Raw genomic sequence first — 26440 nt, 5'->3', positions numbered from 1 at the left:
GGCAACTCACTGCCTCCTCCCCCCTCCCCTCACTTTCCAGAGCCAACAGATTTGTGGAGTTCCAGACTTCTCAGGGCTGGGAGGGAAGAAGAAAGAGACTGGGGGAGGGGAGAGAAGCTCCCTTGACTGCAGAGGCAACCACAGGGTTCAGGTTGGCTTGGAAACCCGATCCCATCCAGGTATGCAATGTGGCCTCTGTTGTCCCCGCCTGTTGAAGAAATCTTTTAGGTATCCCTAGGCACTCCTGATTCCCTCTGAGATGGGCCAGTGTGGGGCCCGAGGGTGATGGGCTAGTGGCGTGTGGCATGCACGGTAGGTAAGCATGATGTTCAAACAGAAGATGGGTCTCTTCTGCTGCTCTTGCAGCACTGCTGGTTCTATCTATGATTACAAGATAGAACCAGTGGCGATGAGCTTTGCAAATGCCAAAGGCTGTCGGGGGGCGTTCGTTATTCTGGCCACTCCCAGTGTGGTTGGCCAGAGCGGAGCAGCCTAATGAAAGGTCTCCCCTCCTGAAGTGAAGTGGGGGGCTTGGTGATACATGTCCACATGGGACCTCCTGGAGGACAACACAGGGGCAGTGGGCACAAGATGCCAACCAGTGAGTCCCAGCTGTGGGGTACAGCCCGGGGGTCAGCGCCAGATCTCGAGAACCTGCCTCTTCCCCAGCTCACCTGCAGAATCAACACATCCATGTCTTATACATGCAGGACCTGCGACGTGTAGATAAATGCTCATTGGTGCTCTTGTAGTTAGAAAAAATAATTTCAAAACATGGGCTGAATTCGAGGTTAACTTTTTGTCATGATGTGCGTCCTCAGTCAGCAGGGCTGTGGTGGTAGAAGGTGAGGGTCGGTGAAATTGATGGCGGTTGAACAAACCCTCCTTTAAAAGGGTGAGGGCATGGAATTTGGACCCAGGCTACAAGGTGGATGGACCTTGAGGACATTCTGCTGAGTGAAGCAAGCCAGACACAAAAGGACAAATACCGTATGATTCCACCTACATGAGGTAATACATGAGGTAATGAGTTTGCTGGAATAGGCAGATTCACTGAGACAAAAAATAGATTAGAGCTTACTGGAGGTTGTGAGGAGAGGGAAAGGGGAGTTAGTGTTTAATGGAGACGGAGTTTCAGTTCGGGAAGATGAAAAAATTCCTAAGATGGGGGGCAGGGTGATGGTAGCACAGCATTGTGAATGTACTTAATACCACTGAACGGCACACTTAAAAATGTGAAATGGGATTTCCCTGGTGGCGCAGCGGTTGAGAGTCCGCCTGCCAATGCAGGGGACACAGGTTCGAGCCCTGGTCCAGGAAGATCCCACATGCCGTGGAGCAACTAAGCCCGTGCGCCACAACTACTGAGCCTGGGCTCTAGAGCCCGGGAGCCACAACTACGGAGCCCGCATGCCACAACTACTGAAGCCCCCGTGCCTAGAGCCTGTGCTCCACAACAAGAGAAGTCACCACAACGAGAGGCCCGCGCACTGCAACGAAGAGTAGCCCTTGCTCGCCGCAACTAGAGAAAGCCCGCACGCAGCAATGAAGACCCAACACAGTCATAAATAAATTTATTTTAAAAAATGGTCGAAATGGTAAATTTTATGTTATGTGTATTTTACCACAATAACAAAAATCACCCCCCGCAAAAAAGCGGGGAGGCGAGGCTGGTTGGTGGCCAGGTGGCTGGCTGTTCCTGCCGTGGAGGTGGGGGGACGCAGGGCTTCCTTAAGAAGGCTTTGATGGGGAGCAGTGTTCTGCAGCGCTCCATAGACCTCTGCGCCCCTAACTGCCTCACTCTGCCACTTCCGGCCAACTGGCTAAGGGTGGGCAGGCTGAGAGGTTTGTGTCCTGGGCTCCCTGCCCCCGTTTGCTGAAGCCACCACGGATGACCCGTCACCTCCCTGTAGGGTTCCATCTCATTTAGGAATCACCAGGGTGGTGATGACTTTGAGCTTCAGTCATGGTCTCCCTTCCTCTGGAAGGTGCAGGTGGGCGAAGTGGGCTGTGAGGACCCACCAGTGCTGGCCAAGTGGCCACAGCAAATGTGTGGGCCATGTGCCAGCCAGGTGACGAGAAGGAAGCATTGTTCTCCTGGGACCCCCGTGCCATGCCCACACCAGCTCCAGGGCCCGGGGTACCTGCAGCCCCTCCTTCCCTTCTGATTCACTGTTCAAACCCACCAGCCCTTCTGACAGAGCTAGAAGCAGACACCAAGCCCTCCAGGGAGCTATATTTAGGGTTCATCTGTTCTTTCTGATTTCTCCTCTAGATTCCATATTCTCCCACCCCCAGATCCGAAAAAGCTAAAGAATCTGGAAATCTTTCATCATTCCCTCTGTCTAGGTGCTCTTTCTTCACTGGGCAGCTCGGTTTGCAAGCTGGGCTCTCACCCTCACCTTCCCGTACCACTCCCTCTTTCTTTCTTCATCCCCACCCTCACCCTCTGGTTCACCAGCTCCAGAGGCACCACAGAAAGCAAGCTATTTGTCTGACATCATCTTCTACTCCCCGGCCTGCTAAGAGTTACTCACTCAGGCAATCCCTGCTCCGCTAGAGGAGACTGTCCAATTGCCAAGCAACCCACTGTTGGCCAATCACGGAGCTTGGAGGTGATGTCATGGCAAGAGCTGAGCAGTGGTGCTGATGTGGAGAGAAGCCCAGGGTACCACTAATTGAGGGAGTGAAGAAGGGAGCAGCTCACTTCTAACTGGACTGCAGGTAAGTAGAAATAGAATGCAAATTATTTGAGGCTTTTCAGACAAAAGAAAACAAAAACAAAAACAACCCAGCAGCTGCAGAGAGGAGAAGCAAGGAGTCTGGCATCTATTGTGTTGCCTTTCGGTTTCACTCAATTAAACTTTGTCAAATCCTGGTGGAAACGGGGCGAGGTGAAAAGGATGGTGCCTGGCAGAGGGGCGAGGGTGGGCTCCAGGTGTTTCTTCTATTCTGGAGCTCAGGGGACAGAGGATGGGTGGGAATCGCCAGCGTTTCTTTCAGATCGGATGTCCACTGTGAGTTCTTTCTGCATAAAAACGTTTTGTTGCTGAGGCAGAAAGGTTTTGTTCAGAGTCTGGCTTTCCCCGGAGCGGCTCAGGCCCACCAGAGCACTTTCAAGCTGGAAGCTGCCCTGTGGTTTACGTTGCCTTTCTCAGCCACAGCTGTTCTGTCTCCTTTTCCCATTTGCATCATCCTTTGCTTTCTCCTCTGTCTGCACTGGGTTACTTTTTTCTCTTGGTTCTAAGGGTACAATGAGATCACCATCTCTTCTCGCTCCGCCCCACCCTGAGGTCAACCTGGTCCTACCTGGGCAGGGATGGCTGGCTGTACTGCTGCGAACTGCTGGAACCCACACCTGCCACACCCTGGTCCCTGCCTGTGACCCAGCCGCCCACCCCTGGCGCTCAGCCCGCCGCCCTGGCCAGGAGTTTAGGCATTGTCCCCACCTCATCCCCAGGAACCAGGGATTTGACAGCCAGTGGCCAGCTCTGTCCCCACGTGGTGGTGCTGCCTTTGTTTTATTCCTCTTGGAAGGCACGGTCAGGTGTGAAGGAGTCTCATTGTCCTGAAAAGGGCAGGTCTCCAGGACCCTCTTGGGTGGCTCAGAAATATCCAGGCAGCACGTGTCGAAATACCTTGTGCAGGGACCCCCGTGTCTCAAGACCAAGAGAGTAGTGGGGGGAGAGGGGGGAGGGACAGCCAGCAGGGTGGCCTGCAGGAGTCCTGCGGGGTGGGTGGGAGGTTGAGAGGGGATGCGGAGGAATCTGTCTCCACTGAGGCTGAGGCTCCCTCTAGGGGGAGGAAGCCTCTCCCACAGGCAGGGAGTCAGGGTGCCGGGGTGGGGGGGGCGGGGGGATGAGATCATCTTTCAGATAAGGAGATAATCTTAGCGCTAGAGCCAGCCGTGAGGGGGCAGAGGGGAAAGGTCTGATCCACAGCTCCACAGAACAGAGCTGGAGTTGCCCGGAGACCCTGACCCACCCTCTAGGGTCAGCCAGACCCCCTCTCCTCAGCTGGCATCACACCCTCACCTTGCCACTGGGAACGATTCTTCCACCCCTCCTTGAAGCCCACTTATCGCTGTCAGAGCCAGAGCACCTGTCAGCAGGTCCCGGCCCTTCTGGGATCCCCAGCTTCACCTAGGCTGCTTGGGGAACAGGTTTGAAGTGGGCAAGGATCCTCAACTGCTGGATGGATCCGCCACAGAGCACTGTAGGGAGTGAGCTCCCCATCGCTGAAGGCGTCCAAGCAGAAGTTGGATGACCACCCAGCAGGGTAGCTGTAGAGGAGATTTCTGTGTTGTGTTGGAGACTGGACTGGATTAGTGTTTTTCAAACTGCAGGTTGAGACCTGTTAGTGGATTGTGAAATCAATTTTGTGGGTTGTGACTGGTATTTTTTTTAGATAAAATGGGATAAAGTAGAGAAGAAAAAAGTCAAAATGCAGCTCATATAGTAATGTTTCCTATACCATTTTAAGTTATATATTCTCAGCTATGTTAAATATAAATATTATTATGTTTATAAATATATTTAATAAGTGTTATATTTAGAAATAAATATGAATATATTTATGTTTATATTTCAGCTATATATAGGTGTATGTATATATATGTATGTACATATATATACACATATACATATATATGTCAGTATCATGACATATACCTATTGGATCATGATATAAAATGTAGGTCTTTATTGCGGATTTCAGTAAGAAAAAGGATTGAGAGACATTGGGCTAAGTAACCTCTAATTTTCCTAACTATAAGACTGTAAGCCTATGGATAACTCTTATTAGACTGTGAAGTTCATTTAAAATTTAAAAAGATTTTTGACTGTGGTAAAGTACACATAATGTGAAATTTACCAGTTTAGCCATTTTTAAGTGTATCGTTCAGTGACATTAAGTGCTTCACATTGTTGTGCAACCGTCACCACCATTCATCTCCAGAACTTTTTCACTTTCCCAAACTGAAACTCTGCCCCCACTAAACAATAACTCACCATTCTACTCACCCCCGCAGTCCCTGGCTACCCCCATTCTACTTTCTGTCTATGAATCTGACTACTCTAGGTCCCTCATATAAGTGGAATCATAGTGTTTGTTTTTTTGTGACTGGCTCATTTCACTTAGCTGAATGTCCTCAAGGTTCATCCATGTCATAGACTGTGAACTTCTTACAAGGAGAACTGTTTTGTTCACAAGTGTCCCACGTACAAAATAAGTGCCCAGAGTCCAAGTGTTGTTTTAAATGGAACACTGTGTCTCTTTAAGGAGAGACTTTGTTCTAAAGGACCCATCAAAGTCAGAGAAGCCTGGTCTAATACCGTCCCTCTTGAGCAGATTGTTGGACAGACATGTTATGGCTGGTGCGGTAGCGGGAGTGCCTTTGCATTTCTTGCTTCCTTATGTATATCTCATTGTGGCTCAATCATAGAAATCCTAGGGCGAAGGGAGATTAGCTGCCTTCTCTCATACAATGAGGCCGCTTTAACCACATTTTCCCTGTGGGACGGAAGCAGGCTGACTGACAAGATTTAAAATAGAGCAATCAAGCCATAAACTGAGATGCAGAGAGCGAGGTCGTGGAACAGGAAACAAGGACATGGCAAAGAAGGAGGGTGAGAGAGAGCTAAAGCGAGACTGTCTACATGAAACCAACCATGTCGAATGGGAAAATTCAGATCTTTTGTGTTCTTGATTTTAAACAATTGGATATCTTAAAAATCAAGAGCATAACCAAAGAAAGGCTTCATTTTTCCTGAACCCCTAAGATCCTCTCTCCAGACCCCCTTGATATCTCCGTATTATTTCCTACTTACCTGGAGAGTATCATTTGGAGATCCAGAATTCCCAGAGATTTTGAAATCATGAGTAGGTAGACAGTTTGGGGGGTGGGGTGGGAAGGAGGATAGAAATTTGGAGGAAAATTCTAAAACATGCAATATGTAATTTTTATAATGCCGTGTAGGGAACCAAACTCTCTCCTTCCCCATCCTACCCCCCTCCCCTTTTATTTTGGCTTGAGAAATAAACATACATCATGTATAATCTAATTTGCTTATTAAATTAGAACTTGCTATATTTAGAGATGTGATAGTCTTGGAAAAGTTTACTTTTTCTGCTTTTCTTTGGGGAAGTGTAAGGACCAAAGAAAAAAAAATCTCCCCTGACATTTTAAAAAGCATTTTTCAGCGTTTTACATTTCTGGTCCCAAGAGGAAGACAGGGAGACACACAGATAAAGGTACACCACCCCTGCCTTCTCACACACACCTATCTTGTTTCCCCAGCAAAGCTCGCTGGCCTTTTCCATCAATCCAGACTGATCATTGTGTGTCTACTCTCTCAGGGTCCTGCTGTCCACGGTGGGTGGTGACAGGCAAGAGGACAGAACAGAAGGGGCAGGCATCTGGCAGGGTGGCCTAATTTATGACAGGACACAAGCAACCTGAGAGTTCAGAGAACAAACCAGTGAACGTGAGTACAGAGAAAAGAGCTGAGCGCAGACTCGGGGGTAAAAGACCTGGCGGGGAGGGGGATGGGCAGAGTGCAGAGTTAACAGTGGATCATTTGGGTGTCAGTGCCCAGAAATCCAGACCAGGTAGGGAGTAAGGTTCAGACTGAGTATGTGGAAATAGGTGGATAGACTCGGTCTGCTGATGGCCCAAACACAGCTGGGCTATAGATCCCAGGACAGGTCTGTCTGTTTCCTAAACCTGCCACGAAACCAGATATGTATGGACTCAACAAAGATTCCATGAGTCCCTCCTGGAAAAAAAACTACTTCAGAAGTAGTCTAGCTAATCAAAAAGTTTTATCAAATTAAAGAACTCAAGTACAAAAAAGACAGGCTATTGATAATGATCACCAAGAAAGAAAACACTAGAATTTAGTCATTGTCTCATTATAATCAACACGTTCATAAAGCTGAAAGCAAATGTCAAATATCTTGAGGCTGGGGAATAGATCTATTAAATTCATCATTGTATTTCTCCTTAGTACCTTGCCTAGTGCATATAGTAGGTTCTTCATAAATATTTGTTGAATGAATAATGCAAGAAAGAAATCAATAATGATACTCCAGAACTGAAAATCCAAGTCATTGTGACAAAATCATGTTTGTAGGGAAAGGAAGCAGAAGTATGCTAAAACTCTTATCTCATAAAGAAAATTATTAGATACTGTTTTATTCTTCATGTAATGAAATTTACATGCATACCTCACTTTATTGTGCTTCAGAGATATTGCTTTTTTTTTACACACTGAAGGTTTGTGGCAACCCTGTGTTGTCAGATGATGGATAATTATTATTTAACAATAAGTATTTTTTAGACATAATGCTATTGCACATTTAATAGACTACAGGATAGTGTAAACATAACTTTTATATGCACCTGGAAACCAAAAAAGTCATGTGACTTGTTTTATTGCGACATTCGCTTTGCTGTGGTGGTCTGGAACTGAACTCGCTATGTCTCCAAGGTCTGCCTGTAGACATAAATGATTTTAACTTAAAGATAAAAGCAAGATGTAAAATTTACAAAGCACTGGAGAAGAATGAAAGAACAAAGAAATAAGAGTAATATTGTGAAAGAGAAGGGTCTTGCATTAAGGTAGCTAAATGTTGGGCCAGAAACAAGGCTTTGCTCCTTCTACTTAATCTTGGGAATGACACTGGACCTCTTGGGCCCTCTGAAAAAGGGTGTGAACCGGAAACGCTAAAGATCTCCATGGCTCCTCCCACTTATGGGCAGAGAGCTTGACCCCTGGAAATGTTCACAAATCTATTGCTTGTTCTCTGCTGATGTGAAAATGATTTAACTTACTACACTTGGTAGGTCATGTGTGTGCATTTTAACAGGGACTTTCTGAGGCAATGCCTGACACAAAAGAGTGCTTAATGGTGAGACTGGGCCACCCATGGTTGGGAGGCCCATCTGGCACAGGAAAGCCTTCGTGTGTCCTTCAGCCACATGCCCCAGGCAATCATTCATCTTGCTTACATTTACACTTGGCCTTGTGTCTGAAGAAGTACCATGGAACTTTGATATAAGAAGACTCTGGTTGAAATCCCATCTTTATCATTTTCTACTTATACAACTTTAAGCAAATCAAGTCACCTACCTGAATTGATCATCTGTAAAATGGGTATATTAGTATCTGTTTGATAGGATTTGGAGAGAAAGAAATGATAAAATATATATGCCCAGATTACAACTATGTAAAAATAATAGACATAAAAAGAAAACTAGAAGGAAATGCCAATACCAAAAAGCAGTAAGATGACAGGGATTTGTTTCCTTTTCTCTGTCACATAGATGTTCTGAAATATGATATTAATATGTTTGTAATTAAAACATTATAGATAAAAGGAATAGATGAATATATATATGCACTTGAAAGTGCCTAGTAAACTGTAAAGCACTACATAATATTCCTGTTGTGACTAGGAGTTAGATTACAGGGACGTGTTCTATATGTTGATGCTTCCAAGTGCTTTGACCCCAGGACCTCACACAGAGCTGGGTTCCAGTCCCTCGCACTCCATCCAGCAACCTTGCACAGAAGCCCGTGCCCCTGACTTTTACTTCTACTATATTGACTCTTCTGCATCTATTGAATGGAAAATAAAATTAGCCCAGAAAGTACCATCACTGTGGATTATTTGGGGTTGTCCATTTTGCAGACTTAATTTCCTTCCTCTGGCTTGCCTACAATTAGGAGGGGCTCCTCAGACTTAGGCCACCAGAGCTCTGCACTTGCCAACAGGTGACACCTCCTTATTTCCTGGAAACACCACTTCTAGGAGACGAAGCTGCATTTCTCAGCGTGTTAGGGACTGTCTGGGGCTCCCACCATTTCTTCCCTTTGAGGCCTCGGAAGCAAACCTAATGGTGGGGGGAGCGGGGCGGTGATCAGACAAGCACAGTTTCCCAAGGTCAGTTAATGCCAAATGACGGTCAACCCTCAGTATCTGAAGGTTCCACATCCACGGACATGGAGGGCCGACTGTACCACGCCTGGGACTTGAGCGTCCATAGATTCTGGTATCCGTGGGGGTCCTGGAACAGATCCCCCGTGGATCCGGAGGGATGACTATATTCTGCTTTGCCCAGTGTCCGTCTGTGAATCTCAATAGTCCCTTCTTGGCCTGTGCTCTAAAATCTACTCTTTCTCCCCGTAGAACATGGTCCTTGTTACTGCCAGAGAATTGCCAAAGGCTAGCAGAAACTTCCAGAGGCTCCAAATTCCCACCCAGGGGACCCATGTCATTCTTTCATTATTGAAAACCCCTGTGGTTATTTTAGGAACTAGCGGAGGGCTTGGCACAGAATTAAATATTCAATAAATATTGTGGAAGGGATGAAAACCACAATCATGAAAAAATAATTTATCTCCTTTTCTTTTTGAAAACCCAAAGAAGACATAAGGCTGCCAATCAGGGCGAAATAACCAGGTTACTGTATGGACACGATATGTATGGATAGGATTCTATGACATTTAAGTAGCTCGTGCAGCTTACTTCCGGTGAATATTATAATTTCAACAGGACTTTTAAAAAGACTGATAATTGGCATGAACCTAAAGAGCCAGCTTCCTGTCCTGCTTGGGGCTAAAGCACGTGGGTCAGAACTCAGCGCTTCCACAGCCTGACTCTGTACCAGAGTTCTTTTACTGTCTCTGAACACTCTTGCCAAGGTCCACTCCATTCAAACCATTTAGATGTGCATTAGCTTATTTTCTCTCAAAAACAGTCCACATGAGATGTGACACATCCTGATGGCATTATCTGGGCAGTGTTGGCAGTGACAAATAAAATGCTTGCTCACTTGGGTCGTGTGGGCGGTCAGAGATGCCTCCGGCCAGGCGTGCACACGGTAAAAGGCCACGTGGCATCTGAGAGCTGGATGCTCTTCTCTGTCAGCCACTGGCCACAAGCAGTGATAGCTATTATTGTTGAGATGATCCTCGGCATCACCATTTCCTCTCTTCCTTTTTTTTTTTTTTTTTGCGGTACACGGGCCTCTCACTGTTGCGGTGAGCACTGGGAGCTGAGATGCAGTGAACGAATCATGGATTTGAACCCTGGCTCTGTCACTTATTGAGTGTATTAGTTTCCTGCGGCCGCTGTAACAAATTATCACAAACTTAAAGGCTTCAATCAACAACAAATCCTTCTCCCGAAGTTCTGGTGCCCAGAAGTCCAAAAATGAAGGTGTCAGCAGGGCCTCATTCCCCCAAAAGCTCTAGGGGAGGGTCCTTCCTGCTTCTGCCAGCTTCCAGTGTTCCAGGCATTCCTTGGCTTGTGGCTGCTTCACTCCAACCTCTGTCTCCATCTTTACATGGTCTTCTTCTCTCTGTGTATCTCTCCCCTGAATGTTTCTTTCTTTCTTTTTTTTCTTTTTTTTTTTTTTTTGTGGTACACGGGCCTCTCACTGTTATGGTCTCTCCCGTTGCGGAGCACAGGCTCCGGACGCGCAGGCTCAGCGGCCATGGCTCACGGGCCCAGCCGCTCCGCGGCATGTGGGATCTCCCCGGACCGGGGCACGAACCCGGGCCCCTGCATAGGCAGGCGGACTCTCAACCACTGCGCCACCAGGGAAGCCCCTCCCCTGCATGTTTCTTAGAAGGACACTTGTCATTGGATTGAGGTGCCACCCAGATAATACAGAATGATCTCATCTTGAGATCCTTAACTGACTTAAATCTGCAAAGACCCTTTCCAAAGAAAGTCACATTCCCAAATTGCAGGGATTAGGATGTGGACATACCTTACTGGGGGACACCATTCAACCCATTACACTGAGTGACCCTAGAAATGCCACTTAGCCTCTCTGAGCCACAATTCGCATCTGTATAAAACAGGGATAGTAATTCCTACATCACAAGGTCATGATGAAAAAGTGAAATCATTTGTCACATAGTAGATGCTCTGTAAATACACATGCTTAATGATGCAGCTTCCAGCCCTGTGAAGCTGAGAGATCTCAGTTGCAAATCCCTTGGGCATGCATACCTCTGCTCATCTTTTTTTTTTTTTTAATCTTCTTTTTTTTTTTTTAAATTTATTTAACCTTATTTTTTGGTCACACTGCACGGCCTGTGAGATCTTAGTTCGCCAACCAGGGATCAAATCAATGCCCCCTGCATTGGAAGCGTGGAGTCTTAACCACTGGGCCGCCAGGGAAGTCCCCTCTGCCCATCTTTAGGATGTCTCCTCTTCCCAGCCCCATCTTCTTTCTCTGTCTCTCTGACCTGTGCTCTCTACTTGATTCCTCCTACACCTAAAACTCCTAGCATAACATCTTCCATTGACGTGTAGAGAGCACTTAATACATATTTTTCATTCAATCATATCCTGAGGCTAGACTGTTTTTCCCCGAGTCCCCAGGACCATGGAGGAGACAGCAGTTAGCATCCAGTCCTTCCACTGGCCACAAGAGAAGAGCTTATAAGTCAGAAGACCTGGATCCTACAGCCAGCTCTACACCAGCTAGCTGTGTGACCTTAGCTAAGAGTCTTAACATCTCTGAGCCCCAGGTTCTTTATGAAAAGCAAAGCTGATGATGCCTGTCTTAACAGCCCAGACCAGCCTCCTGCAAAGATCAACTGGGATAATGTAGGCGACCAGAACTGTAATCAGTAAAGTGCTCCATGAGTGTAGGGTCTTAATTATCATTTCCAGCTCAAGCCAAAGGGTGAGGTCCCTGACTCCAGATACCCACGCCTACAGAAAAAGCCCAGCTCAGTCCCCCTTCTTTCTCAGGGTGCCTTCTCTGCCTCCTCTTTCCTATTTGGACCCCCACGTCTGATTCATTACCCAGGTTAAGGTCCAAGGCCATGCCTTCTCCTGGCAACGGCTCACTCCCTCTGCCAGTCACCCCATCAATCAGCCTGGACATGAATGGGAGATGGTGTGGAACAGAGCTCATGACCAGGACTGTCGTATCCAGGCACTTAGCCCGCATCCCTGTTTGGGGACTCGCTGGTACTGCCAGGATCAACTTGACTCCGAGGAGAGAGGGCCCATTGTGCTGCATCGGGAGGGGCACGACAGGGGCCTCTGGCTCCAAAGCACAAGGAGAAGAACACAGAGATGCTGCAGGGAACAGAGCCCTTCAAGGTCAGCTGACCTGGTTTCGAATCTCTGCACTTGCACTTTTTAGCTGCGTGACCCTGAGCAAGCCACACAAACCCTCTGAGCCTCCGTTTCCTCACCTGCAAATGGGGACCACAGTCCTTACCTGCAGGGCTGGTGAGGCCTCGGAAGCAGGTGTGTGGTACCCGGTAGCGTCCTTGTTGTAAAAAGCAGGGGAAAAGGAACTAATATTTATGAAACGTTCCCTTTTGCTGGACGCTTTTCTCATTTAATTTGTACAACTCTGTGCAGAATTAAGATGGGGCGAGCAAGGCTAGACATGTGAAGTAACCAGTAACATCTACGAGAGAGATGAAGTCTGTCTGACTCCACACTGGCCCAGCCCCACAGCCAGAGCTGAGCCTGCTGCCCCCATCCGCTCCCCTGCCCATCCCCAGCCAGGACAGACCCTGGTCCCCAGAGGGAAAACACCTCAGTAAGCAGGGAAAGGGCTTCTCAGTTGGTCTCAGGGTCCCTCTGGCTCATGGCGCGGCAGGCAGGGAAACTGTGGGCTCATGCCACCCTCTGCCGGCACAGCGACCACTGAGAGTGGCTGTGTTTGTCAGGGTTCTCCAGAGAGATGGACCAATAGGATACACATAGAAAGAGATTTATTATGAAGGATTGGCTCATGCAATTACGGAGGCTGAGAAGTCTCACCATCAGAGCTGGCTGCAAGCTGGAGGCCCAGGAAGGCCCGTGGTGTAAATCTAGTCCAAGTCTGAAGGCCACAGGGCCAGGAGCTCCCGTGCCTGAGGTCAGGAGAAGACAGACGTCCCAGCTCAAGCAGACAGGGAAAATTCTCCCTTTCTCTGCCTTTTTGTTCTACTCCCTCAATGGATTGGGTGATGCCCACCCACATTGGGGAGGGTTACCTTCTTTACTCAGTCTGTCACGCAAACGTTCATCTCTTCCAGAGACAACCTCACAGACACACCCAAGGATGATGCTGACCAGCTATCTGGGCATCTCTCAGCCCAGTCGAGTTGACACAAAAATGAACCATCGCGGCGGCCAAGGATCAAGTGGTCCCTATGACGGCCACTCACTGCTGGCTATTCCTCACTCCATCAGATAGTAGCTTTCAGGAGATTCCTGTCACCTCCTGTCCCCCCAGACACTCCCCAATCTGCTCCCTCCCTGCCTCTCCTGTTTCGCCTCCTTCACGCTTTCTGGTCCGGCATCAACCAGCTTGAGACCCCATAGACGCCGGGCTTTCTCAGCCTGACTTGCACGTGCTGTTCCCCAGCAGAACGCCCTCCCTGCCGTCTCCTGCTTCATTTCGACTCATCATTCAGCAGTTCCAGGGCTGGTAACATCAGGGGGCCCTTCCTAGCTCCCCAGGCCTTGTGCTGAGTCTGGAGCCCTGTCTCTGAGCTCCCACAGTAATCCCGAATGCGGATTTCCATCTCGGCACGAATCCCATAATGATTACATTATTCCTTAGTATTTGTTTATTCTCATACTCCAGGGTTGTCTTAAAGGGGGTCAAGCAGTGCTTAGAACACTGGTTTGGAGCAGGCAGGGGGCAAGAGAGCGAGGGGGAACTGAAGAGGTATCTTGACATCCTCTGTCCAATGTCAGAATGCTCTGGGCAGGAAGGTCCGGGCTGGGTGTAGGGAGGAATTCAGGACACAGAGTTATTTGGCAAATACCTCCCAGGCGATTCTGACTTAGGGTTTGTTTCTCACCTTAACCTTTCCTTCGGACCAGACCACTGAGCTGCACGGGGAGACAGATCAACATGCATTGATACGTTCAGTTTGGGGAAACCCATGTTTGAGTCTCAGGGGGTCTTGCGATTGGGAAACCAATTATGAAACGATAAACTTCTCAATTATGAAATTTTCCAAGTTCAGTGCTTGGAAACTGAACTTGACTGAGTGACGTGGAAGAGGGCGGTCGGTGTTTGGGGAAGGGAGAGTCAGCCTGGAGGTGGGGGCGGATGACGTACCTCCTGGGATTTCCTCCCCAGTTGTGTAAAGACCTTCCTTATGCGAATAACCTGTCAGCTAAAACGATCTGCTTTTCGGATTTGTGACAGTGTCCTGAGCTGGTGGCAGACCTACCCTGACTTTCACTAGGACTCACCTCTCACATTCCAGAAAACATGACCCTCGCGGGTAGGTACAAAAACCGTTTACGTAATGGGGCACTACAGCATAGGGTACTTCTGTACACGCATAGATGTACTTATATGTGCATAGAAGAGATAAAAGGCTGACAGGAAATACACCTAAGGGTTAAAAGAGGTTATCTCTGGATGAGGGGGGGGATCACAGCTGAGCTCTTCTTCCTTTTACTCATCTGCACTTGTTTTTTTTTTTTTTTTTTTTTTTTTTTTTTTTTTTTTTTTTTTTAATTTGACCTTGGTGTGAAATACACTTTTTTCTTTTTTTTTTTAAATTAAGGGTACTTTAATTTATTTATTTATTTTTGGCTGTGTTGGGTCTTCGTTTCTGTGCGAGGGCTTTCTCTAGTTGTGGCAAGCGGGGGCCACTCTTCATCGCGGTGCGCGGGTCTCTCACTATCGCGGCCTCTCTTGTTGCGGAGCACAGGCTCCAGATGCGCAGGCTCAGTAGTCGTGGCTCACGGGCCTAGTCGCTCCGCGGCATGTGGGATCTTCCCAGACCAGGTCTCGAACCCATGTCCCCCGCATTAGTAGGCAGATTCTCACCCACTGCGCCACCAGGGAAGCCCCATCTGCACTTGTTTTTAAAAAAAGTCTTTACAATGCCCATGTATTATTTTTGCAGTTAATCCTGTTTTTAATTTGTAAAAGGAAATCAGGGGAGAGCTCAGGACAGTAGGGATGGGGGAGGGGCCCAGAGGAGGTGGGTTGGACTGGACCCAACAAATCAACTCTAGAGAATTCCCTGGTGGTCCGGTGGCTAAGACTCGGCGCTTGCACTGCTGAGGGCCTGGGTTCGATCCCTAGCCAGGAAACTAAGACCCCACAAGCTGTGCGACGTGGCAAAAAAAAAAAACCCAACAGTTATCAGCTCTAACTCATGACCTCGCAGTTTCCAAATCCTCCCCAAACACTGGGAGACCCCTCCAGCCCTCATGGACACCAACCTCACTGGCTTTGACCACTGCACTGGGACGGTCAGGGAAAGCTCACAGCCTGACCTTGTCACCCAGGGAGAGGCAGGACCACAGGGATGGCAGTGGCCTTCTTTACCTTCAGGGAAGCACTGTCAAGTACTCTGAGAATGGAGTGTGGGTTTCCTCCGTCCTGGAGCAAAAGGCACAGAATATCCTGGGCACGTACGGGGACGTAGAAATTGAGGTCCAGGGTGCCGGCGGAGCGAGGGCACTGGTGCTTGGGGTCCATACCTGCAGGCATTTTGCGTTCAGTACCACAAAGCGAGATGATGTGCTGGAGAGAAGATGGGGGTCTCTGGGTGCCCTGGAAGGCGCAGGTGGACGGAAGTGGGTCCGAATCACACACAGGGATCCTGAACAGAGCTGCTCAGGGCAACATGGGCTGGGTCTCCAACCAAGGGGTGGATTTGGGGGGTTTGGGTGCCTCTGTGGAGCTCGGTGACCCCCCTGCTGCTCAGGCACCCTCACTTGCCTGGGTGCTGGCTTCTAAGTCTAGGAAGGGGGTCGCCTTCTTCACCTGTCGGGTGTTTCCACAGCCTACAAAGAGAAGATGAAGGAACTCCCGCTGGTGTCCTTGTTCTGCTCCTGTTTCCTGGCAGACCCCCTGAATAATTCATCCTATAAATATGAAGGTACGTGAGGGTCACAGTCGGAAGAGTAAAGACGGAAGCTTCCTGTAGCTTGCATCCAGGAGGCCAGCACCTCCACCGCAGTTTCCTGAAAATCTCCCCCCTACATCGCATTCTCTTTCCCAGAGCCAGTAAACGCCACAGCTGATTCTGAGGGTCTAAGTCCCACGCGAAGGTGGGCGTGGGGCTGCGGCCTGGGGGACCAGACAGCAGCTGGGGGTCTGAGACAGACCCTCTGCAGAATGCCCTCGATGTCAGCTTTTGTTCATGTGCTGTGGAGGACGCAGAGGCCGAGTAGACAGGGGGTCTGCCCTCGGGGACACCTAGCCTAGAAGGGGGACAGCCGCCCACAGGTCTCCTCAGTGAAGGGTCGAGAATGCTCTGAGCAGGTCCAGATGTGGCAAGGGACTTCCGCTCTTCAGCCGCCCAAGGAGGCTCTGGGATCGCTATGCCACCTGAGCCCTGTGACAGGTCCCAGGACACTGGCAGGGAGCACTGAATGGCCACGTCCTGATTGGAGGTGGTGGTCAGGGCATAGGTCACCTCTAGCTTCCTGGGGCTTCAAAGGAAAGGATGGGTTTGGTTTGGAAATGACAGGTGGGAGTGCTTGGGTCACCTGAGATTGTTTTTTCTGTTTAGGCTGGTGTGGGAGAGAGTGTAGGAGAAAAGATGAAAGCCAGCGGAGAGACAGTACTGACTGGAGAGAAAGAAGAGAGCAGGGTAGGACGGGGCAAGGGGAGAGGTGTCCGAAGGCCGAGCCATCGGATCGGTAGCGGGGCGAGGAGTGGATGGGAGGTGGGTGGTAAGTAAACGCCTCAGTGTGTGCCAATACAAGCAAGAGCTCAGCCACCGGAGGAACCTTGTCAGAAGCAGAAGCAAAGCCAGTTGCTACAGCCATTACTAGAAATCCCTTATCCTGGGGCCCCTGCTCGCAGAGTCTGAGACCTTCCTGTGGCCACCAACTCCTTCAGCCCCATCAGGGCCCAGCGACGTTCGGTGCCATGTGTAGGACAGACCCAGAACCCTGGTCATTGGTCTGCCTTGGGGACCTCAGACCTCCCATGTATGTGTGCATGTGTGCATGCTTTAGGGGGGGCCCATATGGTCTTCAGGGGGTGAGCAGCCCCTTTTCTGCTCTCTGTAGCAGACACGGTGGACCTGAACTGGTGTGTAATTTCCGACATGGAAGTCATCGAGCTGAACAAATGCACCTCTGGCCAGTCCTTTGAAGTCATCCTGAAGCCACCCTCCTTTGATGGGGTGCCCGAGTTCAATGCCTCCCTCCCCCGGAGGCGAGACCCATCGCTGGAAGAAATCCAGAAGAAACTGGAAGCAGCTGAGGAGCGAAGGAAGGTCGGTGCGGTCCCTTTTTCCCCTCTGTCTGAGCATGAGGGGGAAGATGTTGAGGAAGACAGGCGGTGGCTCTGAGCTGGGGGTCAGGTCACCACCAACCTATAGGTATTTAGGCAGCTCTTCCAGGTACCGCGCAGAGAATGAGACACCATTGAGGGAAACAAAGAAGGAAAAGCCCCAGGTCTCTAGGAGTTTGGTTAGGGGGATAAGTCACTGAATTACGTAACTCCCAGAGGGGACCTTATCGTGACAAGGTAAGACATTGACCAACACTAAGGATTTAGGGAAAGGCTAGACAATTAAGGAAAGGGGTCCTTAATTGGGGGAGGGGGAAGAAGGTCATGGCATGGTATACCTTCACCCCTTGGCGTGCCTTCCTCGCTTTCTACGGATTCTTATGGTCCAACTCTTATGCCATTTCTGCGTAAGCTTTCCTTCATATTTGAAGCTGAAAATTACCACCCTTGAATTCCTATAGCACTTCTTTTCTCTCTCTCAAGGCATATGTCGCATTCTAGCCTGGGTTAGAGTTATTTATACATTCTTGTCTCTAGTAGACTGTTTTCTTTCCCAAGTTGCTGGAATAGTGCCTGCTACTTAGTATCTGGTCACTCCATATTTGTGAATGAATGAAAAAGAGGACCGAGGGTCCAGTGGGAGAATCCAGGAAGTGTCCTTGCTTCTTGCCAATGGGCCAGGCAACCAGGCTCAGGGAGGCGTGTGTTCTGAGCGTGGAGCTCTTAAGTCATGATGCTAAAAACATACCCTGGCATGCTCACCTTCAAGGGCCTCTCTCTCCCTCCATGCTCCACTAGTACCAGGAAGCTGAGCTTCTGAAGCACCTGGCAGAGAAGCGAGAACATGAGCGGGAGGTGATCCAAAAAGCCATTGAGGAAAACAACAACTTCATCAAGATGGCAAAGGAAAAACTGGCTCAGAAGATGGAGTCCAACAAGGAGAACCGGGAGGCCCACCTTGCCGCCATGTTGGAACGGCTGCAAGAGAAGGTAAGTGGTCTTGGATCAGAGAGGAGACTCTTGGGACCTGTTCCTCCTTCCACGGCAAGTATAATGGACACGCAGACCATTTCAGGGAGCAGGCAGCCTCAGGCGAGAATTCTGTTAGGCTGGATCCTTAGAGAGTTCCAAGGGATGACTGGGGAAGTCACAGGCAAGAGAAATGAACCGAGCTTTGGAGTTCCTTGGGTGACATGCTGCCCAGCTACACAACTGAAGTTTCTTATTGTCTGAGGGAGATCAGACCTCTTATCTTCTAGAGAAAGCCTGCCTAACGCAGGGGAGTAGGGATGAACGAGCAGTTATACATTCCTGGCTTCATCCTTGAATGGACCGATTTGACTTAATGAAAGATGCTGACTTGAGCTCTTGGCTCTAAGCCAAGGGCATGATGCGCTGAGTTGCCCACTGAGCAGGAAACACAATCCTCTCCAAATCTCTTGTTATGGACTGAGTGAGTCACTGGTCTTTCCAATATTCTGCCTCTTGTCAATAAACCAAATGGTGTCGCCTGAAGATGAGAAACGTGAGAGACTGGGGTTGGTCCCACGTGTCAGTGGAATAACAGCCCGTTCTGCTGAGAACATGCTGGCCTCGTTTCCTGAGTCCCAAGGCTGCCCCAGTTTCTCCTGCGGCTCCTGGGAGAGCTCCAGCTCTGTGTTTTATTTCCAGGCGCCGCCTGCTGCGCGGTGACTCCCGGGACCCGATCGGTGGCCTCGTCCCATGGTGAGCTGCGTGGTCCCCGCTCCTTTCTGCCCAACCACCTAGAGTCTCAGGCCCTTGGCAAAGCTACTAGAAAGACCTGGTTTTTTCACAGGGGATTTGGATGTTGTGTAGGCCCTGCAGCTGGCCAGCATGTGGCAGGTCCTCCGCTCTCTTTCTCCATCCTTCTAGGGGCAGCAAGGCCTCCATCAAGTATCACATGGGAGGGAAGTGTTCTGGGTCTGATTTCAGGCTTCCCCAGTTATTGAGGGATGGGTAGGAGCAAACTCTTGCAGGAGAAAAAAAAACTTAGGGATTGGGATAGGATGGGGCATGGGTTCTTAGGCTAAACCCAAGGGAAATATTGAGGCTAGAGCCATGATATGGCATTTGAAAAACTGCAAAACACTTTTATTTCATCATACCCCTATCCTCACAATGAGGTAAGCAGGATGGGTGTTATCCTTATTTTACTGATGAGGAAACCATGTTAGAGAAGGTCAAATGACTTGTCCAGGGTCACACAGCCACTAAGCAGTGGAGCTGGAACTACAGCCCAGTTCTTTGGATATGAGGCCAGGTGGCTCTTTCTTTCTTTCTTTCTTTTTAAAATTTGGCCATGCCATGTGGCATGTGGGATCTTAGTTCCCCGGCCAGGTATCAAAGCCGCAGTCCCTGCATTGGAAGCACGGAATCTTAACCACTGGACCACCAGGGAAGTCCCAGGTGGCTCTTTCAATGCTTGTTTCAGGGAGACCAGCCCACAACCATCCTGCTGGCCTTTTGGCAGACAGGGAGCCTCTGGAGGCCAAGGAAAGGGAGTCCAGAAACCTAGGGTTCTGTTCAGTGAGCTCACTTGGGAATAGAGGTAGATTCTGAGCTGGAGAGGTGGGGAAGGTCCACAGTCTGGAGGAAGCGCTTTGGAAGTGAGATAAGCCTTAAAGAAGCGAGATGTCAGAGCAGACATCTGCGTGAGCATCACTCCTCTGGAATCTTGACCACTCTTCACCTTTGCCCAACGATGAAGACAGGAGGTGGGATGAGAGACAGGTGTGTGCTCTGCCCCAGGCCAGGGACACCTATAACGATGTCTCTTTGTCAGTACTTGTGTGAATCACTGGCCATCCGCACCAGACTCACTTGGTGTAAAGTTTAAAACTACAGATACCTGGACCCTACTCCAGACCTACCAATCCCGGCTCTCTAGGGATGGTGCCTGAGGACCTCAGTTTAACAAGTTTCTCAGGTCATGCTGACGAACAGCAAGGTTGAGAACCACTGCTAGACGTACCACTCCCCACATTTTCCCCAGGGACGTGGAAAGTTCTAGGGCCTCTCCAGGGACAGATCTGTAGTTTAAGGTACATCCTGGGACCCTGGGCTGCCTCAGTGGGTCTCCCCCAGGCGGATCCATACCTGGATGTGATGATATCTGGGTGGATGCCAGGTTCTGGCAGAGAGAGGATTTACTGAGCACCTACCGTGCACAAGGTACCATATGAGGAACTGAGAGATACAAAGAGGAAAAGGCGTGCTCCCTGCCCACAAGGAGGACCCAGACGTCTTCACCATAAGCAGGGATGTAAGGTAGACCAAGATAAGCCCTAGAAGTGAACACTAAAATCACAGAATTCTAGAGGTAAAAGAGCTTCCCATCCATGCCCCTCCCTTATAATACCAGAGAACTGAGCCTGACGGGTGAAGTGAGCTGGTCAAAGACACACAGCTGATGGGCGTTTGAAGTCAGATCCTATCATTTGGTTTGATGCTGCTGGCGCACAAAAGAGGATTCTTTTACCACACTTACAAAAAAGCCACTTTGTGGAGCTGGACATTTCCAGAAGTTCTTTAGTCGATTCATACTTTACACGCCCTCACCTTTCGTCAGGGGGCTTAAGACAACCCTCACGAAGGAGATGGACAGGAAACACAGGGCAGTCCAGCTGCCTGTGTGCAGGGGCCGCCTGCAGTGAGCTCTACCTGCTCTTCTGGCACAAGCTACGTGGAGCTACTCCTTCCATTAAGTCAAGCAGTGTAATCAGTGCAGCCCCCAGACGGCCAGGTAAGGGCGGTGGAGACTGGTGGTCCCTGCCAGGTGGGTTCCCCCAGGGAGGCTGTGTCTAGTCAACGAGCATCCAGGGGCCCCACCAGCAGGCTCGTTCACCTGCGACCTTCTGCCCCTTCTCAGGACGCCTTTGCAGACCCTGCTCGTCACTTCCTGTGGTGGCCAGTGGTGGCCACACTCTTTGCTTTGGCTCTCCTGCCCCTCGGCCTCCCTTTATCCTGGGGAAGCCCGTGTGACCTGTCCTTTTCCCTCCCTTCCTTGCCAGGACAAGCACGCGGAGGAGGTGCGGAAAAACAAGGAGCTGAAGGAGGAGGCCTCCCGGTAAAGCCCAGAGGCAAAGAAGTTTCCAGAACGGCCGGACAGCTCCAGCGGCTCCGCAGTTCCCGAGGCAGCCTCGCCCGCCGCTGGCTGCTCTCCCAGCACTGGGGTTTGGGGGGAGGGGGGTGGCCAGGGGCGTTTCCTCTGCTTTTGGTGTTTGTACGTGTTAAGAATTGACCTGTGAAGCCATCCTATTTGTTTCAGGGGAACAATGATGGGGTGGGAGAGGGGAGAAAAGGAGCGAGGTTTGGAAAGGGAGATAGAGGAGGACTCGTGGGCATTTGCTACCCAGCCCAGGGCAAGTCCTCAGCTTTTCCTCACAGTGAGCATCCGGGCACCGCCTTGAGGGAAGTTAAAATCAGGCGGTAGAATTCCGACTGAAGGGCGGAGTCCTGGGTGGAGCGAGGGCTGCAGGGCGTGGCCAGAGATGCCAGCAGGGGGTGGGGGTGGGGTCCTGCGGCTGGGGGGATGTTTGAGAATGTGTGTGTGTGTGTGTGTGTGTGTGCGTGTGTGTGTGTGTGTGTGTGTGTGTTTTAACCATCATCTTTTGATCATCATGACCAATAATGAAACATTTACTCCAAGTCTCCGGTTTTTTATTTCTTGAATTTGTCCTTTGTGTAATTGATAGAATGTTCTTGAATTTGGTTTCTGCCCATCAGGTGCCAGATGCCCCTTTTATTCCTTAGTTGGACCATCAGAGTATCTGAGGTGCTGGGTGAGGAGGGTGGAAACACGCCAGCCTTCCTTTTACCACCCTGCCCCACGCCCCCCATCCCCCGCTTGTGGGCTGCCCCGTGTTGGACTGAGTGCACTGAATTGGTAAGAAAACAAATCCAATTTCCCTTTGCATGGACTGACATTCTAATGTGGTCCCCAAGATGCAGAGTAAGAAGGAAGTCCTCACTTTAGGGGTGTGGGATGCTAGGTGGTCACAAACAGCGAGCTAGTGAGGAAATAAAACGTTTGTTAGGGGAAAGCAGAGGGGATCATTTCAGATCCAGCAGTCATCCCTTTATCCAGAACGCCAAACCACGGCTGGGAAAGGAGTCTCCCTCCTCCTATCCCTGCAAACAGGAGTGGGGTGGGGGCAGCCTGTGTGAACAGGATCCCAGGGCACCTCCCCACCCTGCCCCTCACACTGTAGTTTTGTACAGCTTTGTAAATAAATCGTTTGGTATTGCTATCCCCTCTGCCCCCACTAGTGGTACTGCAATTTAGCTTCATTTTAGAATAGGATAACAGGAGGGATCAGAGATGATGATGATGATGATGATGGTGGTGGCAGCTAACACATAGGCAACATTTACTAGATGCCTGACAATTTTCTGAGTCAGTATATATATATATATATATATATACTCACTTAATCCTCACAACAACTCTATTATCCCATTTTGCAGACAAGGCAGCTGAGGCTTAGAAAGGTTAAGTAACTTGCCCAAGGCCACACAGGTTGTAAGTGAGAGAACAAAGATGTCAATTCTGGTGTTTTGCTTCCAGAGTCCAAGTTCTTAGCTCCTGCACTGTGCTGCTTCTCAACACTCTCGAACTAGGATATGTCTTAGGACAGTGTTCCTCAGACTGCGAGTTGTAACTCATTGGATTGTGAAATCAACTTAGTGTGTGCCACCCAAATTTAAGTTTTTAAAAATAGGAACAGAAGAGAATTTAAATGGAAACGGAAATAGAAAATAACATATCAAAGTGATTCCAGGCAGTAATGGAGATATTGTTTTATGGAAATTGTATTTCTATTTTATATTTGTATGTAAGTTCCAGGTCATAGCATAAGATGTATTTTTTTTAACTTTTTATTTTATATTGGAGTACAGTTGATTAACAATGTCATGTTAGTTTCAGGTGTACAGCAAAGTGATTCAGTTATACATATACATGTTATCTATTCTTTTTCAAATTCTTTGCTCAATATTATATAACAACCTAAGTGGGAAAAGAAGATGTATTTATTACTAGAAGTTGCAGTCAAACCTTTGGAAAGTCACTGCCCTAGAATGAATAAGGAGCCCAAAGCTGTAACCCCAGGGGCTTCGGAAACCTGCTGTGCTTGAGAAAGTGAGAGGCTGTGACCATACCATCAGGAACTGTCTGCTTCTGGGGACTTCCCTGGTGGCGCAGTGGTTAAGAATCCGCCCGCCAATGCAGGGGACACAGGTTCGAGCCCTGCTGAGGGAAGATCCCACATGCCGCAGAGCAACTAAGCCCGTGCGCCACAACTACGGAGCCTGCGCTCTAGAGCTGCGAGCCACAACTACTGGGCCCATGTGCCACAACTACTGAAGCCGTGTGCTTAGAGCCCATGCTCTGCAACAAGAGAAGCCACCGCAATGAGAAACCTGCACACCGTAACAAAGAGTAGCCCCTGCTCACCACAACTAGAGAAAGCCCACGTGCAGCAACGAAGACCCAATGCAGCCAAAAATAAATAAACTAATTAATAAAAAAAAATTTTTAAAAAAGAACTGTCTGCTTCTGAGTAAAAGGAGACAAGAGTGACCTCAAGGGTCTAGTCCCACAAATGTATCCCACCAGCTTCTTCATCTTTTCATTGGAATACCCAAGGTCAAGAGGAAGGTCCGTTCCCACCACCCTCTTTCACCAAACTGCTGCACTTCCCATTCATTCCCTGATAAACCCTGTTGATCCACACCTCCATTGTTTGCACATTTAGGTTCCCTTGCTTAAGTTGCTCTTCCCTGCCTGGTTGAATTAATTCCTATGCATCCTTTTAAACTCAGTTTAGATATTAAGTTCCCTGACTCTGCCAATACTTCTGTACCTCTTAGATGTTTTGATTACTGTATGATTATATTTACCTATCTTTCTCAGATGTTAGACTTGAAATTCCTTGAAAACAGAAACTAGTTTTATTAATCTTTGGGTCCCAGGCAATGGTTGCTCCAGCATGTCTGTAGAGGATGGGATTAGAGGCAGTAATCTGGTTGAAAGAAAGGCCAGGGTACTTGTCTTGAAGCTTCCTTTGTATTGAATTTTACTGAAGCACTGTATATAGGACTCAGAAAACACTATCAATTGCACACATCAAGGAATAAAGGTGGTTGATCCAGATTATGCAGGAGAATAAAACCCATCACCAAGACCCCCCTGGGTCCCATTAATCTCCAATTCCTGATGCTGAAAACTAAAAATTCCAATTATATGTCCAGCATGGAGCTCACTTCCAAGCATTAAAAAACAATTCTCACATTGAAAAGGTTTACAAAACCTTTCAATGGGGACAACCATGTGGGACATACATGAAACGCCCAAGGTAATTTTTCTTCCAATTTCAGTTTGTATCAAAATCCCTGAGAGTTTGATGAGATATACATTTCTTTGATGTGGGTGTTTGTAAATGAAAATAATTGACCAGGCTTATTGAGATTATTATCTTTTGAGGATGTTTCCTTGGCAATTCCATTTTAACAAGCCATTCTCCAGGTTTTTAGGGAGAGAATCAGGACTCCAGCTTGAGGAGTTCTGCACAATTAAGAACTAAACCATTGGCAACATCTCTGAGGGCAAGAGGAGGGACGGGTTACTGACAACTGGAGGCATTGGAGAAGACTTCATGGCATAGGTGGCACTTAAGCTGAGGTTTAATGAGTGAGCTGACTTTGAGCAGACAGGAAGAGGCAGGCACAGGAGGACGAGGCTTGGGATATAGGTGTGGGAGCCACGAACCTTGGGCAATAGCTGCAGCCACAGAAGTAAATGAATTCCTCATCCAGGAAGAGTATCTGAAGGAAAGGGCTTTTGGGAGGCCTCTCATGAGGTGGCAAGCTGAGAAACTGGTGCCAATAAAGGGCAGAGTAAGGGCATATTTTAAATCCTGAGATCCCAAACCAGTGGTTTTCAACGGGGTCTGCAATGCCCCCTAGAGGTCATTTTGTAATTGTGTGGCAAGAATTTTGGTTAATACGTGGAGCCGACTCAGCTCTTCCTTTGAGTGGGTGGAGACAAAGTATGCTAGATGTTCACCAAGAGAATGTCCACATCACACTCAGCCTCTGAATGTAAGTGAGAAACTTGCTTATGATGATCCAAGCCCAGAACCTAACTCAGTGTTACATATGAACACAAACTCCCTCCCACTCCACCCCAGTGACTTTTGCAGGAATGTGACTCCTCTGCTGTGCCAGTCTTAGTTCCTTGATCTATCCACTCCTCTGTGCTCTGTCCTTGGCTCCTGAGTCCTATTCCTCTCCATTCACTTTGTCCTTGGACTTGATTCTTTTCTCCTGATCGGCACCTTCTCACAGACAAAAGGCTAATTTGGACCCACTCTGACAAAACTTAAAAGCAAGCCTTGAAAGAATCATACTGCTTTCAAGTAAATTATACGCATGCCAGAACAAAGTCCAAACCGGGTCCAACGATGTAAAATTTAAAATATCTGGCATCTAATAAAAATCTACATACAGGCATACAAAGAAGCATGATAATATTACATATAATCAGGAGAAAAATCTATGGAAGCAAATATAGAAATGACAGCTATGATGGAATTAACAGACAAAGATTTAAAAACAGCCACTAGAAAAGGGACCCTCTGGCACCGTTGGTGGGAATGTAAATCGATACAGTCACTATGGAGAACAGTATGGAGGTCCCTTAAAAAACTAAAAACAGGATTATTATATGACCCAGCAATCCCACTGCTGGGCACATATCCAGAGAAAACCATAATGCAAAAAGACACATGCATCCCAAAGTTCATTGCAGCACTGTTTACAATAGCCAGGTCATGGAAGCAACCTAAATGTCCATCAACAGACAAATGGATAAAGAAGATGTGGTACATATATACAATGGAATATTACTCAGCCATAAAAAGGAATGAAATTGGGTCATTTGTAGAGACGTGGATGGACCTAGAGACTGTCATACAGAGTGAAGTAAGTCAGAAAGAGAAAAACAAATATTATATATTAACACATATATGTGGAATCTAGAAAAATGGTACAGATGAACCAGTTTGCAAGGCAGAAATAGAGACACAGATGTAGAGAACAAACATATGGACACCAAGGGGGGAAAGAGGGGGTGGGATGAATTGGGAGATTGGGATTGACATATAT

At 48.5% G+C, this 26440-nt stretch overlaps 1 protein-coding gene across 6 annotated transcripts; it reads left to right on the top strand.

Moving 5' to 3' along the window:
- Positions 1 to 2569: 2569 nt before the first annotated feature.
- On the top strand, positions 2570 to 22279 carry STMN4 (stathmin 4). 6 transcript variants are annotated; one of them, XM_060301277.1, is made up of 8 exons: positions 2570 to 2724; positions 14192 to 14270; positions 15792 to 15887; positions 16524 to 16604; positions 17029 to 17237; positions 18053 to 18244; positions 18926 to 18979; positions 21286 to 22279. In XM_060301277.1, the coding sequence occupies exons 2-7, from the start codon at positions 14258 to 14260 to the stop codon at positions 18944 to 18946; spliced, it is 612 nt and encodes a 203-aa protein (XP_060157260.1). In that variant the 5' UTR covers positions 2570 to 2724; positions 14192 to 14257; the 3' UTR covers positions 18947 to 18979; positions 21286 to 22279. The 6 variants fall into 6 exon arrangements, with proteins under 6 accessions (XP_060157260.1, XP_030735109.1, XP_030735110.1 ...); XM_060301275.1 differs by lacking the exon at positions 18926 to 18979 and adding an exon at positions 6358 to 6485 and having other exon boundaries at positions 2601 to 2724; XM_030879249.2 differs by lacking the exon at positions 18926 to 18979 and having other exon boundaries at positions 2572 to 2724.
- Positions 22280 to 26440: the final 4161 nt, after the last annotated feature.

The sequence above is a fragment of the Globicephala melas genome, chromosome 6 (genome assembly GCF_963455315.2).
Source record: "Globicephala melas chromosome 6, mGloMel1.2, whole genome shotgun sequence".
In the NCBI taxonomy this organism is placed as follows: Eukaryota; Metazoa; Chordata; class Mammalia; order Artiodactyla; family Delphinidae; genus Globicephala; species Globicephala melas.
The sequence above is the reverse complement of the archived record's forward strand: the minus strand, read 5'-3'. Positions and strand labels throughout refer to the sequence as shown.